The sequence below is a fragment of the Cygnus atratus genome, chromosome 1 (assembly GCF_013377495.2).
Source record: "Cygnus atratus isolate AKBS03 ecotype Queensland, Australia chromosome 1, CAtr_DNAZoo_HiC_assembly, whole genome shotgun sequence".
Classification (NCBI taxonomy): Eukaryota; Metazoa; Chordata; class Aves; order Anseriformes; family Anatidae; genus Cygnus; species Cygnus atratus.
In genome coordinates this window covers 53677167-53696177 of record NC_066362.1, presented here as the reverse complement: position 1 = coordinate 53696177, position 19011 = coordinate 53677167, and the positions used below count along the sequence as shown (strand labels likewise).

Sequence of the window (19011 nt, the reverse complement as noted above, 5' to 3'; positions counted from 1 at the left end):
CCCCAACCTTTCCGCCGCGCATGCGCACGGGGCGGCACGGCCGTATCACGCATCCAAAATGGCGGCCGCGATGGACGTGGACACCCCCAGCGGCACCAACAGCGGCGCGGGCAAGAAGCGCTTCGAAGTGAAGAAAGTGAGGCCCGGCGCGGCGGGGCGCGGCGAGCCGCGGGGGGCCGGGGCCGGTCCCGGTCCCGCTGGCAGCGAGCGGGCCGGGGGCGGTTCCTCGCCGCCCTCCCGGAGCCGGCCGCGCGGCCTCACACCGGCGGGGCGGGGCTTGCGGGTGGCTTGGCGTGCGTCCCGGCCAATGGCAGACGAGCGCGGAGGGGGGCTGGCCAATCAGCGGGCGCGGGCCGGTCCTGTCAGGGGCCGGCGGGCCGGGGGCTGCCGCCTGCCCTCAGCCCCGGGCGGGCACCGGCGGCGTCCTCGTCCCGATCCCTGTCAGAGGCGGGGATGCCGCTGGGTCACGGTGCCCAGGGCCGCGCCCAGGCTGGTTCTGAAACTTGAGTCTGTGTGACTCAAGTTCTCAAATGTTCAAGACTCAAATGTTCTGAAACATTTCATCGTGTGGAAGCGATAAGGGTGCTGGGAGGTTTATCAGTGCTGCCTGGATGGGCAGGTGGAATTCCTGAGAGGTGAATGCCTCCTGCCAGCCTCCGGGCGGAGGAGTCAGAAGGTCGCTACTCACCCGTTTCCTACAAGATCTAGTAGTACCATGATGACTTCTTATATTGGTACTAATATTGACATGGAACCACTTAGCAATGCTAAGGGAAGGAATAGAAACACTGAGATGTAAATGGAACACACTACAAAAGTTATACTGTAGTGCAGTCAATAGAATCACGTACCGAAAAAGTAGGAAGAAACAAAATACCCAGACTACGTAAGTGGTAAATGAAGAGTGTCACGTCTACCAATATACCTTTGGGTTGCTTTGAATATAGAAGGCAAACCCATCTATTTTGTGAATTTACAGAAGACACGATTCTGGATTTTTTTGGGGGGGAGGGAGGAATAAAAAGGCGCTATGTTTTTCTGCATAGCTCGAGTTAAAGATCTCATTCTGAATCGGTTTTCTAAAATTGCCACGGAATTTTTTAGCAACCCTTCCACTGAAGTAGCATGGAACAGAGAGATTCCTCTTTTCATTGACATTTTACCTTTGAAAGGTTTATTTGGTAGTGCTTTCAAATTTTTCATTTTTGCAAAAGAGATGGATCAGGAGGCAGTGACGGGCAAAGTTGGAGGTGATTCTGGTTATTGGCCCCAACCGTTACTAGAAGAACTGGTGCAAATAACGGAAATTCCTCATAACAAAATAGCATCTGAATTGACCTTTCTCCAAGGTACTGTCCTTTCCATCAGAACTGAGGATGTGGCACGAGGCACATCCTTGTCTGTACATCTCAAATAGAAATGCAGGTGCTTCTGATTGTTTGACAAAAAATAAAAAGGGGGCGACTAAGGGAGGTATCTGTTTCTGAAGTTGGGTCCGAGAGGTATGTGTGAAGGGAATGTACCACTGCTTTCCAGTAACACTTCTGAAATCATGAGAAAGAATTACTCTGGAGTTACAAGATTTTTTAAAAATATCCCAGCTTTTCCATTTCAGAAATAAATGGGATCTAGAGGAAGAACAAAAACTGTTGTATGCTATAAATTGAGTGAAAATTATGTTTTTCTTTTTTTTCCCCCCTCTCTAGTGGAATGCAGTAGCTCTCTGGGCATGGGACATTGTGGTTGATAACTGTGCCATTTGCAGAAACCATATTATGGATCTATGTAAGTAAATGGTGGGGAAGAGAGCTGACAGTTCTGACGTGTACATGATGCACAGCTGAAATTTCCACTGTTCAGGCTATATTTCAGTAAATCCAGCTTTCAGTTCAGAAATAAGTCTTTGCAGAGCAAATACGAAGCTCTGTTTTATATAACGATGAAGTTCTGTAATCTCTTTTTGTGACCCCTGTCATTGTACTGTTTTTCCCTTACCCTTTCTTCTAAAGAATAGAAAAACTTGGTACTGTATCTGCAGGAGAAATGATGGTGCTGAGTGTATTTTAAATGCAGACAAACAAAAGGAAAGGAAGTGATAATAAAGAGCCAGTAGGAGGTCAAATTATTTAGGGTCGACAGGTATTGCTCACAAAGAGAGGCATTAGAGATTAGGGCTGCGGGTGTTGGAACAGGTATCAACTTTTTGATGGCAACCGTTAGGAATAAATCTTGTGCTGCTTTCTGTGTCCGACTGGCCAGGAAAGGCTGAGACCAGTGACTTTTTTGACTCCTCATTCTACAAAAGCTCCCTTACAGAAGTTAGTTTGTGTTATACTATAGGGAATTTTTTGACTACCTAGAAAATTAACTGGTTGTTTACAAACAGGATAATCAAATACCAAAACTGAAGACCAAGTATTGCTTCTACTGATTCGATTTTTTTTTTGATAGTTTACTAAAAAAAACCACGCTTGCTATGTTGGAAAATAAAGCAATAATAGGATTAAAAACAATGTACAAACATTTCTATTGTGAATATACAAAGTCACTGGTTTTAGTCCCGTTAAGGATTGGTAATGAGTACAAAACCAATTATTTTTCCCTCAAAAATTTGGCAGGATATTACTTACACAATAACTGTCCATCTTTTTTTTTTTCAGTAGCGAGGGACAAAACACCTTTTAATATACCCCAGATAGAAATTTGTCTGTATTACTAAAGTGGTAGGATTGTTGGACCTCAAAAAGCAAGAGCAACAGTGTCTGAGAAAGGCTAGTCACGATTCCATTGTGATAGCTTTGTTTCTTTTTTTTTTTTTTTGTAGCCCTTGGAAGTACAGGTAATGGTAACACTGTCAATGAGCCTGTATGAAAACAAACAAACAAACAAAAAAACCCAGAAAAGTTTATAGTAACGATTGCTGAGGGATGCACCTGATTTCACATTATAAGTAAACATTAATTACAAAACTACTTTCAGAAGTTTTTGTTGTGTTTTCTTTTATAAAAAAAACCGCACACTAACACAGGGCTGAAACTAGGTTAAGCAAGTTGACTTCTTTGTTCTGGGATGGTTGGGTTTGTATTTTGAGCCAGCTACTTCCTATCCATCCCTCAGTTTATTCTTGGTTATTAGAAAGGGAATGATGACACTAAAAAACAAGTGATAATAATGATTTTGAAATAACACCAAATTCCTTTGGCATAAAAATGTACTTTTAAAGTACCTCTAAACCGTACCACACTGAAAAGTAGTTGAGGTGGGCACTGACTACAACTTAGTCTCTTGTGTTTATGATTTATTAGAGAGGAGAACATATGACTATGACTGACAGGTAAATGAAATTTGAAAGATTAGTTAGAACGTTAGATACATTTATCAAATTTACAAATGTAAAGGGCAAATATATGCAGCCGTGTAATTCAAGATAATACTTCAAAATAAATGGGATATGTTGTAAGATAGCGGATTTCAGTGTGTTTCATTCTGTGAATCTGCCTCAAAATTAGTACTGCCTCCTATGAGAGACCAAATGCAGTCTCATTTTTGTTATTTCTGTTAAATGGCAAGTAGGAAATAAAGAGGATGAGGGGAAGATGTAGAGGAGCTGTAAAGAGCGTGGACAGATGTTACTTTCCAGCAGTGAATTTATTCTGTTAGTTCTTAAAAATACATATTTTATATTTTTATATATATATATATGTATGTATGTATATATATATATATATATATATATATATATAAAATCCCCTACCAGAATCGGGGTTGAAAGTGCATAGGTTGGTTATGGAAAAAACAGCAAAGGAAAAGCAGATGGGTAACTTAGGTTTTTTTCTTTTTCCTTTTTTTCCCATCTTTTTTTGAGTTGCTGAAGCATAGCACGTTATTAGTTAGGGTACGAGCAACGTTATGAAAAGCCTGAACTGCAAATGGTGGACCAAAATTGACAGTATACAGAGTAGAAAGGGTGTCTAAATTGGTGTTCCGAGATCAGTGTTGGCTCTGGATTTACTTACTTCCTTGTTACAGGTCATTAATGATGTTAAGCAACGCTTTAATTAGATTTTCAAACATAAGATGTGAAGTGATTGGAAATTGAGGAAAAATTACTAGAATGTACAGGGAAGAACAACACAAGACTCAGTTTGATAAAATGCAGGGTACAAATGCCTCCCTCGCCTAGTGATGAAGAGAAACCTTAAAAGGGCAAACATTAAAAGAGTGATAAGTAACGCCAGCCACACTAATGGAAGATTGTTAACATTATAAATCCAACATCTAAAAACTAGGATGTAACAATGTTAAGGTTTCGTGCAGTCCTTCCAGTGCATGTACGTTATGACTTTGTTGTTAGTAACATGGACAAAGGATTCCCCTGACCCTCAATACAGTTTATTTTCAGCACATAGAAGGAATGAGTAGATTTTCAGTGTTTTGGTTTTGTTCTTTTCTGGAAGGACCCCGGTCCTATTTAGATTTTACTTAAGCAGTGCTCCTGATTCCTTCAAAGGTTTACTTTTTGGTGTCATTATTACAGTGTGGCAAGTTGAGTGTTAGGAAACTCTGTGATTGGGTTACCTTCTCACCTGAAATGCGGAATGCAGTCCTGTAAGGTGTCTAGTATGCTTTGAACTGTATGAAATGTGCCATCCAAATAGCGGTCCCTTCCTTTGATAGTAAGATGCAAAGTACAAAATTTGATAGCCCAGTTTCACAAAGATGGACAAATTGGTTAGAATCCAAAGCAGAATCTCAGGATGCTTAACAGGTTAGTTGATTTTGGCTTTCTGAGAAGAAGAACAGAACAGAGCTAAGTATATAAGGTTTGCTAAGTCACGTATATATAGTTTGCTAAGTCATAAGTGAGTGTGGAAAGTGATAGCTGTGTACAAATATTTTGGGAGTGTGATACTAAGAGGAAATGCTGACTGTCATACAAGGGGGCTATAAGTAGAAGGAATCATCACAATATGATAGGAGGAATTTAGTGTGAGCATTTAGAAAAATCTGTAGATAATTCTGAAGAAACTGAGAAAATTGCAACGGGAAAGTTTTGAAAAACATCTGAAGTTTGAAAAACAGAATTGGAGAACTCAGTCAATATTTTGTAAGTAAGAAATGTACAAGTTTACTAGCCTGTTGTTGTTGTTGTTTTTCTGTCTCTGGTTTAAAACAACGTGTGCTGCTAGCCAAGGTATGTGCATTTTGTTCTGTTCTTCCCAATGAGTCAGTCCCTTCAGAGCATCTCTTTGCACCTTGCTTTCTAAAGTTAAAGGGAGCCCATACCGTGGTTGCCCTAGCTCAAGGGGAAGCCATTTTGAAGAGCTCTGTCATCAAATTTAGCTGTGCAGTGGGCTGTTGCTGCAGGAGACACGTACTTGACTTCTGATATCTGCCATTGTGGCTACTTAAATCTCAGGGTACTTTGGTTGTATAAACATACAGGAGGTTTCTGCAATAGAAGAATATGGAGAGGGATGGTTCTTACTTGGATGCTAAGTTTCAGAAGTTGCCATTATGCGGCGTGCATTGCTATAACTCCCAGTGTTGAAACACTTCCATTGTCTCTTTCACGTTTATTTACAGGTAGCTCGAGTTTTAGCTCCAGATATTCTGCCAAAAGCAAGGCAAAAGAAGAGGAGTTCAGTATTCCTCCAGTACCTGTTGCTGTCTGTCTCATGCCACTTCTTTTGGGTCAGCAGCCAGAAAATAGGTCATCTTTCTTCCGTAGCCAGAATCATCAGCTGTCATTTTCTGATGGAGGCTGTTCATTTGTATTGTTGCATAGTTGATATATTGACCCTTTTTGAAATCAGGCGAGTGGGAGACCGGGAAGTGTTTCAGCTTTAGGGATTTCTTTTTTTGGCAGCCGAAGGTAGTAGTGCCAGCAGTAGTCTCCAGCCTGTTTGATGAGGGAGTTAAATCTGGATGTCTTGTTGGGAGGGCCTTACATCACCATGAGAGAACTCCTCTTCAGCTATTTCTGCAAAAGTTCATCTGTCCTCTTAAGCTTTTCGGGCTGTTATATTTTAGACTGCACTTGCTGGTCAGCAAATGACACTTAAATGAATTCCGGTCCTGCTCCTCTCCTGTACCTAAACCGTCTGTCTTCCCTGTCATTCACACTCAGAATGTGGAATCCTTTAAAGCCTGGAAAAAAAACATCTGGGTTGTGATCCACAGGGCATAGCTAACAGGTTAGGGCCACGTAGGGAGTAAAAAGGCAAAGCGACTTAAGAATGGGCTAGATGGACTTCAGCTCTAATATGCCCAATATCCTGTCTCCAGCAGGGAAAGAGAAGAAACAAAATAAGGGTACCGTGTGCTGCAATATTTTCCTGGGTTTCATAGACTTCTTCAGTTAAAGTTTGCTTGCCAGTTGACTTTTTTTTTGCTTCAAAGGGATTTCCTCTCCTTCTTTCACTCCTCATCTTTTCCCCATTTTCTGTTAATGTACAGACTCGTGCCAAATATTTCAAACTAACATTACATGTAGGATAAGCTGTAGGACCATGAGTCTATACTATAGTAACAGTGAGATTTTTGCAGCAAATTGTAAACAGGTGCACGTTTCACCAAAGTGATTGAGGCTCTTCAAGGTTCTTGAACGTCTTCCATTTTCTTAATCAGATTTAGTTTTATTGCTACATGTGTTGACGGCTTAAGGCATTAAGTCATCAGACTTTTCAGCCATACTTTTCAGCTGAACTGGTTTTGTTCTCTTCTGTGGGCAGGCCAAGGACTGAGCCTGAGCTTTGGACTTTCTGTTCTGTATCATATCTAGATGTAAAACACATAATTAATAGAGGTTCATTCAAACCATGCTGAACAGTTGTTGCTACTGAGCTTCTTTAGACCTGAGTCTTGCTGTGAGTAATTTCCCGTGACTGAGGTTAACCGATCTCCCTTGCATGTCATGAAAAATTGGCTTTTCTCTAACTTTGTTCATCTCCACAGCTGAAAGAGAGTAGAAAATGGAGGAAGGGATAAATAGGACGGAAAAAATAAAGATCATGTTTTTCAGCTGAACCTGTGGGGCTTGAAAGTTTTTTGAATTCTTAATTTGTGAATCAAATTCCTTTTCCTCAGAGCATGTTTGAGCAAACGAAACACAAACAGCGAATTGGAGCTCATTCAGACATTATCTTTGCCGGGAAAAAAGATCTGCAAAAAAAGAAAGCAACAAGCCCATGTTTCAAATTCTAAGCTGATCGGCTATCAGCACGCCTTTAAACCATTTTGGCTTGACTTTTAAAGGAAGCATCCTCTAGCAGAAAGCTAGATTAAATCGTTGGTCACAGGTTTGTGCTGGTGACTGTGGAGGAGTTGGAAGTGTCTTGTTATTCTTCTGAAATTTCTTCTTGAGCTGGACCAGAAGTAAATTGTTCAAGCTCTAGAACGGAGAATCAGGTTGTTGGATTTATTTTCCTAGAGCCGTTCTTCCTTCCTCATTCTCTTAGCTGTGCCATCCAACACAAAACATAAAATCTAACCCAAAGCCAAAAGTAGTCTTTTTGGGGTCATCCCATGTCAGCTGTCAGGTATGAAAAGGTGAAAATACACATTCTAAACCTTTCTTTTTTCCTGTTATGTTTTTGGTGGTATACTTACCTGTCATAGGAGACAGACAAACCCATCATTACATGATCAAATTAATTTGTAAATTTAACTAATGGTACCAAGTGTCTGAGAAGATGAATGAATTTATATTCAGAGAAACCTGGATAAGAAATTTAAGTAAACTTTTCTTCAAAGCTCTGCTGCGACTGATAATCAGAACAGATGCATTAAAACACAAGAGGAAAAAAATAAAAATATTTATCCTTCAAATTTGGAAAACAGACACATGCCGCCGGTGGATGAGCTAAGTACTGCTGCCATCTGGAACTTTGGAGTATTAAAAATGTAGAGGAAGAAGGAAAGTGAGATGAAATATATTTTGATCTAATAATTTTAGGAAAACAGTATGCATGAAACCAACTGCTCCTGACACTTTCTGATGTAATAAATGCAACAAAACAAAGAGCCTCCGCTGTTGTAATGAAGGAATCTATCAGTTGGTGTTGCACGTACATCTTCTCCTGTATATATGTGTTTAATTTTTGTTTTCACAGGCATAGAATGTCAAGCAAACCAAGCATCAGCTACCTCTGAAGAGTGCACAGTTGCATGGGGCGTCTGCAATGTAAGGGAAACTCTTTGATTGCTGAGCTCGCGTGCAGTGATGTTACCCCCTTTTTTCATGACTTGGGACAAAGCTAGTTCTCTAAAATGTTTCAGATAACCCACTAGAAAAAAAAACAAACACCACACACACAACTTTTAGCACCATCTGTTTAGTAGTGTGTGTAAAGGAGAGATAAGGGAAAAAAACTAAGTGAGAGTTCAAGAGGTATATGAGGAAGACACAGAAGAAAAGGGAGGAAGGTACACCTTTATATATTCTGGAAGCATAACAGATATTTAATTTTGAGAAGGATTTTCCTGATCAAGGTCCTGCATAGGGGCTATGCCTTTCAATTTTTTTCTTTCCAGATAATAGGATTACTTGAACGTCACCATGCTTGATTTGTCTTTATGCAGGCTGATTCAAGGAATCCATATGGGATAATTAGGTGATTTGCTTTCCCTTTTGGAGGCAGACAAAATCGGTCCTAGTGTATAATCTCCAGTTCTTCGTTTGTGGCCATATATGCTCCTTTGTACGCGGTCCCACTAGTACGTGAACTCAAACTTGCCTGCCTCTTAGCTAGCCTGGACCCGAGCTCGAAGACATATTTTCCAATAACGGAATAACTGCCTGTTCACCCATCCCATCCTCACTGTGCTGTGGGATCAAGTTACAGTGAGATAATGCTGAAATAGGATTATAAATGTACCAGTTCCATCCGTAAAGGACAAGAACAAATTTTTAATCATATGAGAATATTTTAGTGTCAAAAGGAAGATTTCTGCATGCAAAAGTTACCATGAATGGAACCTTGTTTTTGAGTAGCTACTTGGTGTATGGAAGAGGGTGTCCGTACTAGGCACAGAACAGAGATTTTATTTTTTTCTTTCTAATTTTGCAAGTTCATTTTTATTCAAGTGTTAGTTTGTCCAGAAGATTGTTGGGAGAGCTTCAGCATGTACACATACATATCGTCCTTGCTACTCGCTGTGAAACCCTCTTTCTTGTCTTTCTGATTGTGCTGCTTATCAGCATCTGCTCTGCCAATTTTAGCAGCTGCTAAACTCTGCGCTCTCTCCTTCATCAGAAGTCAGTTGCTTGCTACTGCACGTACTGTGAAACGGGCTGCCTGCTGCCATTTCACTCATGTTTCATTTCTCTCTGAAAATGCAGACCAGTTCCTTGGTTTTCCCGGTGAGCTGGATGATCTGCCCTCCCCTCCTTTGTCTGCAAACACTTGCTGCTCTTTTCTTACCGCGATGCTTTCTGTGGTGATTTTTACATGGAGGTACGTTAGTGTGTTCTGAAATAATGTGATTTGAATTTTCTCTTCCAGCATGCTTTCCACTTCCACTGCATCTCTCGCTGGCTCAAAACTCGCCAAGTATGTCCGCTGGACAACAGGGAATGGGAGTTCCAAAAGTAGGTATCCTGCAGAGATTTCAAGATGAAAAATCTAATTGCCCTCCTGCTGATAGAAATGAATGATGTCAGATGTGAGGGTACTCTTGCATTTGTGGGTCTGAGGGCATAGTTGCTGTTGGGAAAGGGTTTTTCTCTTTTCCACCTTGATGTATAGTGACCTTCCCTTAGTCCCATGGTGGTGAGGAGCTCTGAAGGAAGCCCAAGTAGCTGTGGGGTACATGGGAGTTGTTAGAAAGTAGTGATTTCTGTCGACATTCTTTGTAAAGAATAGAGAGCAGAAGAGAAATGGAATTCACTGACAGTGGAGCCTCAGGTGAATACGATACTGCTGCATGAGCTGTTTGGGTTTAGAAAATGACCTCAGTTTAGCTTCTGTTTTGAACCATTTGTACCAAAATGCCAGAAGTCTTGTTAAGTCCCTCTGTATTGCGACGATTTGGTTTGTAATTCTAATAGGACCTAAGATTAATACAGCTATTTCCTGGTATCTTGAATGTGGGTGTCCACATAGCCACTGCCACAGCTTTGACCCGTTTATTCATCATTTATACTTTCTTTTTTATTTTGTATTCTTCGTAGGTCTCTTGTTACAGTAAGAATGGGAAACACATGGGTGGTTTTTTGAGGGGTAATTGTGTGTTGGCAGGGGCTAGTAAGTTTGTCACCTGCTTCCTTCTGCGCCATTTATCTTTTCATCTTTTCTTAACTGTGGATTCACGCTCCTTTTTCTTTCCCCCTTTTTAAAGCATATTAACTCTAACTAGAGTCCAGATTAAAACAAAGCAGAACGTAATATAACTCTTCAGGATTCTCTTTAGGATCTAGTTCACAATTAGCTGTGTTGTTGACAGGACAACTTGAGAACCTGAGTTTTGATATTAAGATGTTTTAACGAAGACTTAGTGAAAACTGAGCCCAAGTAGTCTGGTTAGTGAGTGATGTTGCAGTGCAGCGTTAAGAGGAATGGGGACATGAATAAATATCTTCTTATGGGTGCTCAGTGGTATGTCTGGGGACATTACAGGCTTTGGCCTTGTTTTCACTCGGTATATTTGAAGTGGGATTCAGGGCAAAAGATTAGGGCACAGAAGGTCACTTGCATGTGAAATCCTGGGGAGGCTTGAACAGTCTCTCACCTAACTAGTATCTAGATGGGTTTTTTGGGGGAAGTGAAATGTGGAGAACTTCCTAAGGCTTCTGTAGCACAGCATTTCACCTTCACCTGGTTTACGTGCAAATCATTTTGTGATACAATGAGAATAGTATGTTTAAATCAGTGCTAGTATTAACCTTTTTTTAAAAAACAAACAAACAAAACGTTAACATATTGTATATTTGCAGGTACGGACACTAGAGATGGTCGTCACGCTTCTTATGTCATCATCCTCAGTTGTTCGTGTCCCTGTGGGTTTGTCTTAGCAACTTGAAAAATCAGTAATGTATGCCATTTAACCTTAATTTCTCCCTGTTGTATACCATTGAATAAAATCTTGCTGGAGCCTCCCGTCTAAGTGTGTCCTCCTTTCATGAGTGGAAAGTCGGTGAATGAGGAAGGAGAATTATCTGTAGACTTCAGCCAGGGAACCCTTAAGCTGGGCAGCTCTTCCTGTCAGCATGCCCAGCTTTTGACTGTGGGTTTGGTCGTACTCCCACGTGATTCAGAACCACGCCTCTGGCCCTCTGAAGTCAGCATCGAGCTCCATCGTGTAGTGCGCTGGGCGCAGGACATGCCTGGCTGAGTAATTTATGCAAATGGCATTTCATGTGGACATGCTTCTTGCGGCTGAGCTGAAATGATGATCTGTGCAGTTAGGGGTTGTGTCGTTACTAGAAATTATTCTCTCTTGCTTCGGCTCTCTAGTTTGACTAAACCAGCTCCCCTACAGAGGAAAAAATCAGTGCCTGTTTGCAGTTCCATCTACTGAGCCTGGGAGATGTTAACTAAACGTTAGATTTTTATTTATTTTTTTATCAGTGGTCATAAAGCACTTCTATGTGTCAGGTGCAAGTAAACTTGGGAAATTCACCTGATGGATTGACTGCAGAGCTGCAAATAAGCAGCGTATGAACAAACTCGTGCTGGGTTGGCTTTCTACTGGTATTTTCCCAATTCAAGCCAACCCACAGTTCTTACTGGCCAGATGTTGTGACTCTGAAAACTGCATCATGCTTTGTTCGGTATCTGCTGTGCCAACTGGTGTCCTCTTCGCTGCATCAAAATTTGGCTCCTATCTTGACAGCCTCAGCAGATGCCAGGGACTTGAACAAGGTCAAAGGAATCCTTCCTGCTACAAAAGGCTGTGTCCCTTCACGTCCGCAGCGATAGATAATGGTAAATTTCTTGCGTTGGTTATTCACGATGTTACCTTTTCATCAACACATTTTTCCTATTTATTGAAGATGGGAAGTCTGATAGCTGATGTTAAACGTTAATGTACTACAGCGATAGGGAATGAAGATCGTCATCGATGGAACCAAAACTTGCAGGTTTTTCAGTAATTGCTGGAGCTTTCTTTAATCTGCAGCAAGCAAATATCGGGATTATTTTACCAGCTGGTGTCAGTGCTCTGAGATGATACGGTTTACTCTTTTTCACCCTGAAGAAGAAAATGGAACAAGCAAAATCAGGAGAGTTTTATCGCTAGACAGCTTATTTACACGGTTCAGTTGGCAGAAAGCTCATTCTGAATTTACAAGGTAGTTTTGGGGGGGGGGGGGGGGGACAGGAACGGAGCAGAAGAGAGGGGAAAGATGATCTCAATGGTGGTCAAAGCATTCATCCAGGCAGCGGGATAGACAGGTTCAATGCTGTTCCCTGGAATTTGAACTCCCATCTGAATGTCCTGCCCAGACAACTAAAATGTCAGATGTCCCTGTTTATGGCAGTCCGTTTTGTTTACAGCATTGGATTTCTCAGGACCTGGAACCCAGATGCTTGCTGATGGGGGAATTTAATTCCTCAAGAACTTTGTTTTGGGTCCAGCTACGTTGTTCTGGTTTTTTAGTCTCCATATTTTTTCGGCTGCATATTTTTTCGGCTGGGGACAGACACATCAGTGCAGGCGTTTCCCTCTCCTTTCTGGCTTTTCAGCTGCTGAAGGTCAAAGCATCCCCGCCACTGGTTCACCTGTGGTGAAGCTCTGGTCTCTGTGGTGACCAGAGGCAGCTCCAGCACGTGGCCATGTAGTTTTTGGTAGCGTGCGTTAAAGGTTGTGTTTGGGGGGAGAGGGAAAAGCTTCAGTGAGCGATCTAAGAGAGCAGCTCTGTGGTACGGGGAGCATAAAGTGAAGGGAAAAGGGATCTATTTTATCCCAAGGCGCAAAGAGCCCTGTTTCTCCAGGGCATGGCTCTTGCTCCGACTCGCATCGCTCTGCGCTGACTTTCCCAGCACAGCCCCATCTCCGCAGGTGGTGGGAGGGGGAAGACCCCCTAGTCCTCGCTGTCCTTTTTCTTTTTTCCCAAAGCAACACTTGCTGCCATTTGCACCTTCCCCTCCTTGAAAGATACAGACAGGCGTCCTGGGGGTGGGAGGAAGAGCCAAGACACGTTTCTATCTATGCTTGGGGGGAGGAAGGTGTGCAGGGGAAAAGGGTGACCACGTCAGTGCCGTTTGCCCGCTCTGTAAATGGAGAATGTGTCCGAATTGTGAACCCAACGTAAAATCAGGAGGGGATGGCGGTTCAAACTGCACAGAGCTGCAGCTGTCCAGCTGATGGAAAAACAAATCGCCGATAGACCTGCAGCAGAACAGACAGCGATTTTGACATTCTGCTGCTTGCCCCAACTTTGCCAGCTGCAGTGCTGAGCAGGCCCTGCAGGGAGGGCTTGGGGCATGCCGCTGTGGCCAGACAGCAGCTTCCTTTCCTGTCCTGTGGGGAGGAGGCAACGAACTTCAGGTGCTGCCTGGCATCAGCAGTGCCTGCTGCACCGAATCCCTCGCTGATAATTCATAAAAACGTCAGAATCAGGTGCCGAGATGGTGTATTCCCTGCTAGATACCTGCAGAAGTAGGAGGGGACCAAACGTACATGAGAGAAGTACATGAGAAGTACGTGAAGACGTGCAGAAGTCGCAGCGGCGTGTACCCCTTGTGGAGGAGCTCTGGGAGCTGCTCTGACTGCAGCATGATGGTGGGACCCCAAACACACGTGCGATCGTACGCCATGGGGAGGAGAGGCAGGAGCAGCCTCCTGCATCCGTGTGTGCAGGCAAGCAGGCGCCAGAGTCTGTCCGTCCTCCCCTGTTGGCTTCTTGTGAAGAAGCTAATGGCGTCCTGAAGTATTCTGGGGCCACAAAATGCTCAGCAAAGCTGGGGCGAAGGTGACCCAAGTAGCACCGGTGTCGTGCAGTGCCCATGTGGGCAGACGGAGCTTCCAGGAGGGGAGCGACCGTGGGGTCTGTGGGGAGATGTGCGCTGCTTTTGAAGAACTCCCACCTCTGGGCACATCAGGGCAGAAAATGGCGATGAAACCACTTCCCTGACTGAGAGCCACCGTGGTTCATTCCCATAGCTAAAAATGAGCAGTCAAGGAGAGTGGGTGAGAAGATAACGTGAAGAGGAGAGAGGCAGAGACCAAGACACTGCTCTCGTCAGCGAGTAGATGTCCTGGTGAGCAAAGGCTCTTCCCTGGGAAGGCTGGCATGGCCCCTGCTGCTCTGCGTTGCTCTGGGCACTGGTGCCCCAGGTTTGCTTTCGCCTGGATGAAAGCTGTCTCACCTTGGAGCCCCCCAGGCCATGGCTGGAGAGAAGCAGAGGAGATGGCACTGCTGAGGGTGGTTTCCTACAGCAGGTTCCCAGGGGGGTGGAGGGGTTGAGGAGGATGTCTGTGATGAAGCATCCCGTTTCTCCCTGCTTTGCTTACCCCATTATTTCCCTCTCCCCAAAAACAGTGTGGGAAGAGCAGGCTCTTTTCTGCTTTTCCTTTTGCCTTCCCACCACCACACTTTGTGTTACTTCATTTTCTTCCCCTATGCAACGGGTTTTGCAGCGAGCCTCTTTTGCTTTCCATGGCGCATCTTGGGTGCTTCCCCGTGCTGCTCACCACCACGCTGCCCCCATCTTCCACTTTCTCCCTCTCTGATCTGGTTCCCATGTAGGTCCTGAGGAATGCTCGGTGTCCTTCCACCCTCTGCAGCCTGAGGGAGAGTTGGTGGGAAGATTTTTGTCTCGCCTGGGCCAAATTTACAACTGATCCCAGAAGTCAAGCTACAAGTTGCAGGAAGGTCTCTTTGGTGTCTCCACCACTTACCTCCTTCACAAGGGTAGGCTCTCAGCCTGATGTCCCACCTTTTTTAGGCTGTTCTCCAGCTGTTCCATGTTGGATGGGGAAGGGGGTGCTGCCCAAAGCTCAGCCCTGTGACTGCAGACTGCCGGGCCTTCTCGTCCTGCCATTGCCAGCAACGGGCAGAGCTGCAAGAGGTTAAAAAAATGAATAAATATGCATTTGAGGCTTCAATTTAAAAATCTGTTGAAAATTAACAACACCTGATCCTGGAAAGGCTCTATGCAGGCCGTGAGAAGCATCACGGCCTGCTTTCTAGCTGTATTTACCCACACCCGGACCCGCAGCAACCTGTGGTTTGCCCATTTGCTGCCTTTTCCACATGGCTTGGTCACCTGCTTTCTCATTCCTCATGTGAAAGGTGAGTCCTGGCCTCAGTACTCCATCATGTAAGCCAGGAGAAGGCACAGCAGTTGCCTTTGAAAAGCCACCAGGGGTACCCATGTTGTAGGTATGTATGTAGGTGCTGGGGAAGGGGATTAAAGGAGGCCTTCTCCAGAGGCACAGCCTGATTAGTCTCCTTTTCATCCTTCCTCCACGTCCTAAAAGACATCAGCTACTACGCAAACCCAAACAGGCATTCGTCTCCCATCCGCTTGTTGAGAGGTGGCATTTCCTTGGAGCGTTTTCTTCCTTGCAGTTGTATCGGATGCATGGGAATGAATCATGTTGACATTTTAGACAAGAAACATTACGATTTTTTTAATGCAAAGCATCTCTTTTTTAATGTTTGGGTACCTCCCTCTCCCCCCCACCCCCGAATTTCAGTATTGTGGCTTTTTTGATGGGTGTGTGTTTGCCACAATTCAGCTAGCAGCTGCAGCCCTCTCTATAAAAGTTCAGCTTTGTGCAGTTCCGGTGTGTAAGTCACTGCATTGCTCACAAAATCCTTCGCTCGCCTCGGGGTTTGGGGTGAGGGGAGAGAGGTGGTTTTGGGTGCCAGGCTCGGGCATCCCCCTGCTCCATGCCAGGCGCGTAGCAATCACCTCCCTGCCAGCCACCAGCTCAGTGCAAGCTGAGGTGGCAGGAGCTAAGGATGCAGGAATGAGACACCACATCCTCCTTCAGGCACTTTAGGAACACAGAGGAGGAGGTTTATGATAGATTTCATTGTAACTACACAAGATCTTTTCGAAAGGGCTGTGGTAAATGTGGATCCCCACCGGTATGCTGGACATCACCATCAGGAGGGTGAAATACGGGAGGTCTGTGTTGGCCTTGCCTCAGGAAGTTTTTGAGTATTTCCCAGACCTTGTCCCCATTCCCTCCTGCTGTCTTCTATGAACATGGGCCTCTTCTCCAGTCACCGGCTGTTGATAAGCAGCAGACTCTTCATTTAGTTAGTTTTTGTGGTCCATACGCTACCTGCCTCTAAAACCTGAGACTGACACCCAGAGGTGCTCCTACTGCTGATAAAGAAACTGAACCCATCCCTATTCTGCTCCACTATTGCATACAGCATCTCTCTCAAAATCTGCTTTTACTGCTTCTGCAACCGCTGTGCAATATCTCTGTCCTGGGTTGCTGCCACCTCCAGCACCTCACCTACACGGCCGGTCCTGTTCAGAGCTGGAGGCCTCCGAGGGGGAAGATGGCGTCCAGGAGAGGGGGACACGGCAAATCCTCAAACTCTCAAGCAGCAGCAGCAGCATTTGTGCTGAAAAACAATGTTAGAGCTGCAACCATTGCTCGTTTTGTGGCTGTTTCCTCAGCCCAGTGCTGTAGGCTGCACTGGCAGAACAGAGCCACGGGTGATGACAGCGGCCTCTTTATATCCAGGGCTGCTGCCACTGCTGGTGAACCATCTTCTGAAGCACCAAAAGCAGCCCCTGGAAAATCATGTGGCCTCATTTCTTTTCTCCTTTCCCACTTGCCTCTTCCAGGATCACCACAATTTGGCTTATTCCCTTGTGCTCGCAGGTGACTCAGTCTCTCTGAGTTGTCCACAAATGTTGTAACTTTGTCAACATCCAGTCACCCCGGCGAAGGGTCATCTGTGAGCAGCCAGCTGTCCATGAAGGTGCCACGCTGGGGCTGTGTACGAGCAGCCTGTGCTGGATGGGAGGCACCTGAAGTCGCGGATTGCTGATATTCCTGGGGCGAGGAGGGTGACCTCAGCCCAGCTCCTCTCTGCTGCCCATAAATCACATTAGAGTATATCAAAGCCCTGAGCTGTCAGCGCTACCTAGATGTAAATACTATAATTATCCTGGGTAAAATTAACAGTTTATCAGACTTCCTGTGTTGAATCTTTTTATTACAGGCTGCTTTTTTTTTTTTTTTTTTTTTTCCTAACACAGATTTGATTTGCCATGGACTTTATGTGACACTGGATTATAAATCTCTGGGTTTCAAACACTACCTGACATCACGAGCTGTTGCAGCAGCTACTTGGCAACCTCTCAGAAGCTTTTTTTGCTGAGGAGAAGGCCTTTTTTTCCTGGCTGCCCTAAAATTTGCAGGTCCCTTTCAGAAAAAGGTTCACCTATGTGGTGATGCCAGATCCGTACTCAGGTGCTGAGGGACCCAGGTGGAGATGCAACCCCAGAAAGGTGGAGGAACAAGGCTGCGTTGAGGAGCACCTGGTGTGGTGCCCGTGCTGGGTGTGGGCTCCAGCCTTCCTCATCCCTGGCACAGCAGAAGGTGGCAGCTTCATGTGGTGAGCCCAAAGACCTCCCCAGCCCACCATCACCACCAGAAGCTGCCATCACGGTGGCCTCCACGCCAGGTGAGGCTGCTGACAACATCTGTCAAGGTGTGTGCTTAAAGCTGAGCCTGTATAAAGCCGTGCTCATATCAAAAGTTGTAAATAACACAGGCTAAAGCTTCCTGATGATCGTATCAAGCGGCATGGTTCAAGTCATGTGAAATAATCTTTTTTTTTTTCTTTTCCTATCAGAACAAATGCGGCTGAGCGAAATGCGTCTGGCAAGGAGGAAGCTCCCCGTGGCGGGAGCGTGCGGCAAAGGGCAGCGCCGTGTCCTCTGCCGCCCGTCCTCCTGCAGCAAGGGGTGGCAGGCAGCCTGCGCAGGCATCGCCCCGCGGGTTACAGGTGCCAGATAAAAAGAGGAGCCTTTCCACACACACACACACACACACACGCACATCTTTGTGCCACGGTAGGAAACAAGCAGCGTTATTGCTTTTGTCCCAGCGGAGCCTGGAGCTGCAGGTTGGTCTCAGATGTTTTTCTTCCCTTTGACTCTCAGCCTGCTCGGTGTATTTACAGCAGCTCTTCTCCTGCTGAAGGTGATTCAGAAAATGAAACATGACAAAACAAAACTCATTTTAATAGCCTGTCTTGGCCAAGACAAACTAGGGATATAGCTGTGTTATTATCATGAGCTGGAACGCAAAGCTATTTACTTCATTAGCAGGAACGACAACAAAATAACAACCCATAATGTTGGCAAGGGCAGAGCCAGATCTAAAATACTGCATACAAAGTAGAAAAAGATCTGGAATAAATTCCTTGATCCAGATCTATTTTTTTTTTCTTGGACAAAATAGGCTCAGAAAGCTCCAACTGCTTGTGAAAGGCTCTGTGGAAAGCACATTTTTATTCAGTGTCTGACTGTGCGGAGAGTTGGACCTTCCACATCCCGAGGAGATGCCACCAGTCGAGAGCTGGGGACATTGAACGCTGACACTTTATGACATGGGAATGCTTGAAAGCTGGAGGCTGAGCAAGGACAGAGTTGAAACTGCCAACCGAGGAGGGTTTACACCGTGAGCAGACTCTGGGCCTGGAACTGGGACTGGTCCTGAGCTTGTTTTCGTTCCCAACCACTGTAGAAGCAGAGCTGAGCAGCTGCGTGGGGCAGTAAGTAAGAGTAGGCTGAATTCCTTATCACAGGGCTAACATATTTGGGTTGTTTTTTTGTTTGGGTTTTCATTTCTGATTTTGGATGGGCTCTCGATACAATTTCCAGAAGTCTTTTCACTGATTATGGACAACTTCTTTCAACATTTCATTTCAGGGGTGGATCTGTAGCAGCTCCTCCAGCAATGTGGACGTGCAGGGGTTGCCTTCTCTAGAGAGGACATCTCACCAGGAAGTACAAAACATTAGGACAGAAAGGAGAAAGATCTGCAGTAAATTCTGTTTATCTTTGAAAGAGGAACAGTGTTTAT

The 19011-nt window shown here is 44.7% G+C and overlaps 1 protein-coding gene across 1 annotated transcript; it reads left to right on the top strand.

The window, feature by feature from the left end:
- On the top strand, positions 1-11106 carry RBX1 (ring-box 1). The gene is made up of 5 exons (XM_035551699.2): positions 1-136; positions 1707-1785; positions 8115-8185; positions 9507-9592; positions 10937-11106. The coding sequence occupies exons 1-5, from the start codon at positions 59-61 to the stop codon at positions 10947-10949; spliced, it is 327 nt and encodes a 108-aa protein (XP_035407592.1). The 5' UTR covers positions 1-58; the 3' UTR covers positions 10950-11106.
- The last annotated feature ends 7905 nt before the right edge of the window (positions 11107-19011 follow it).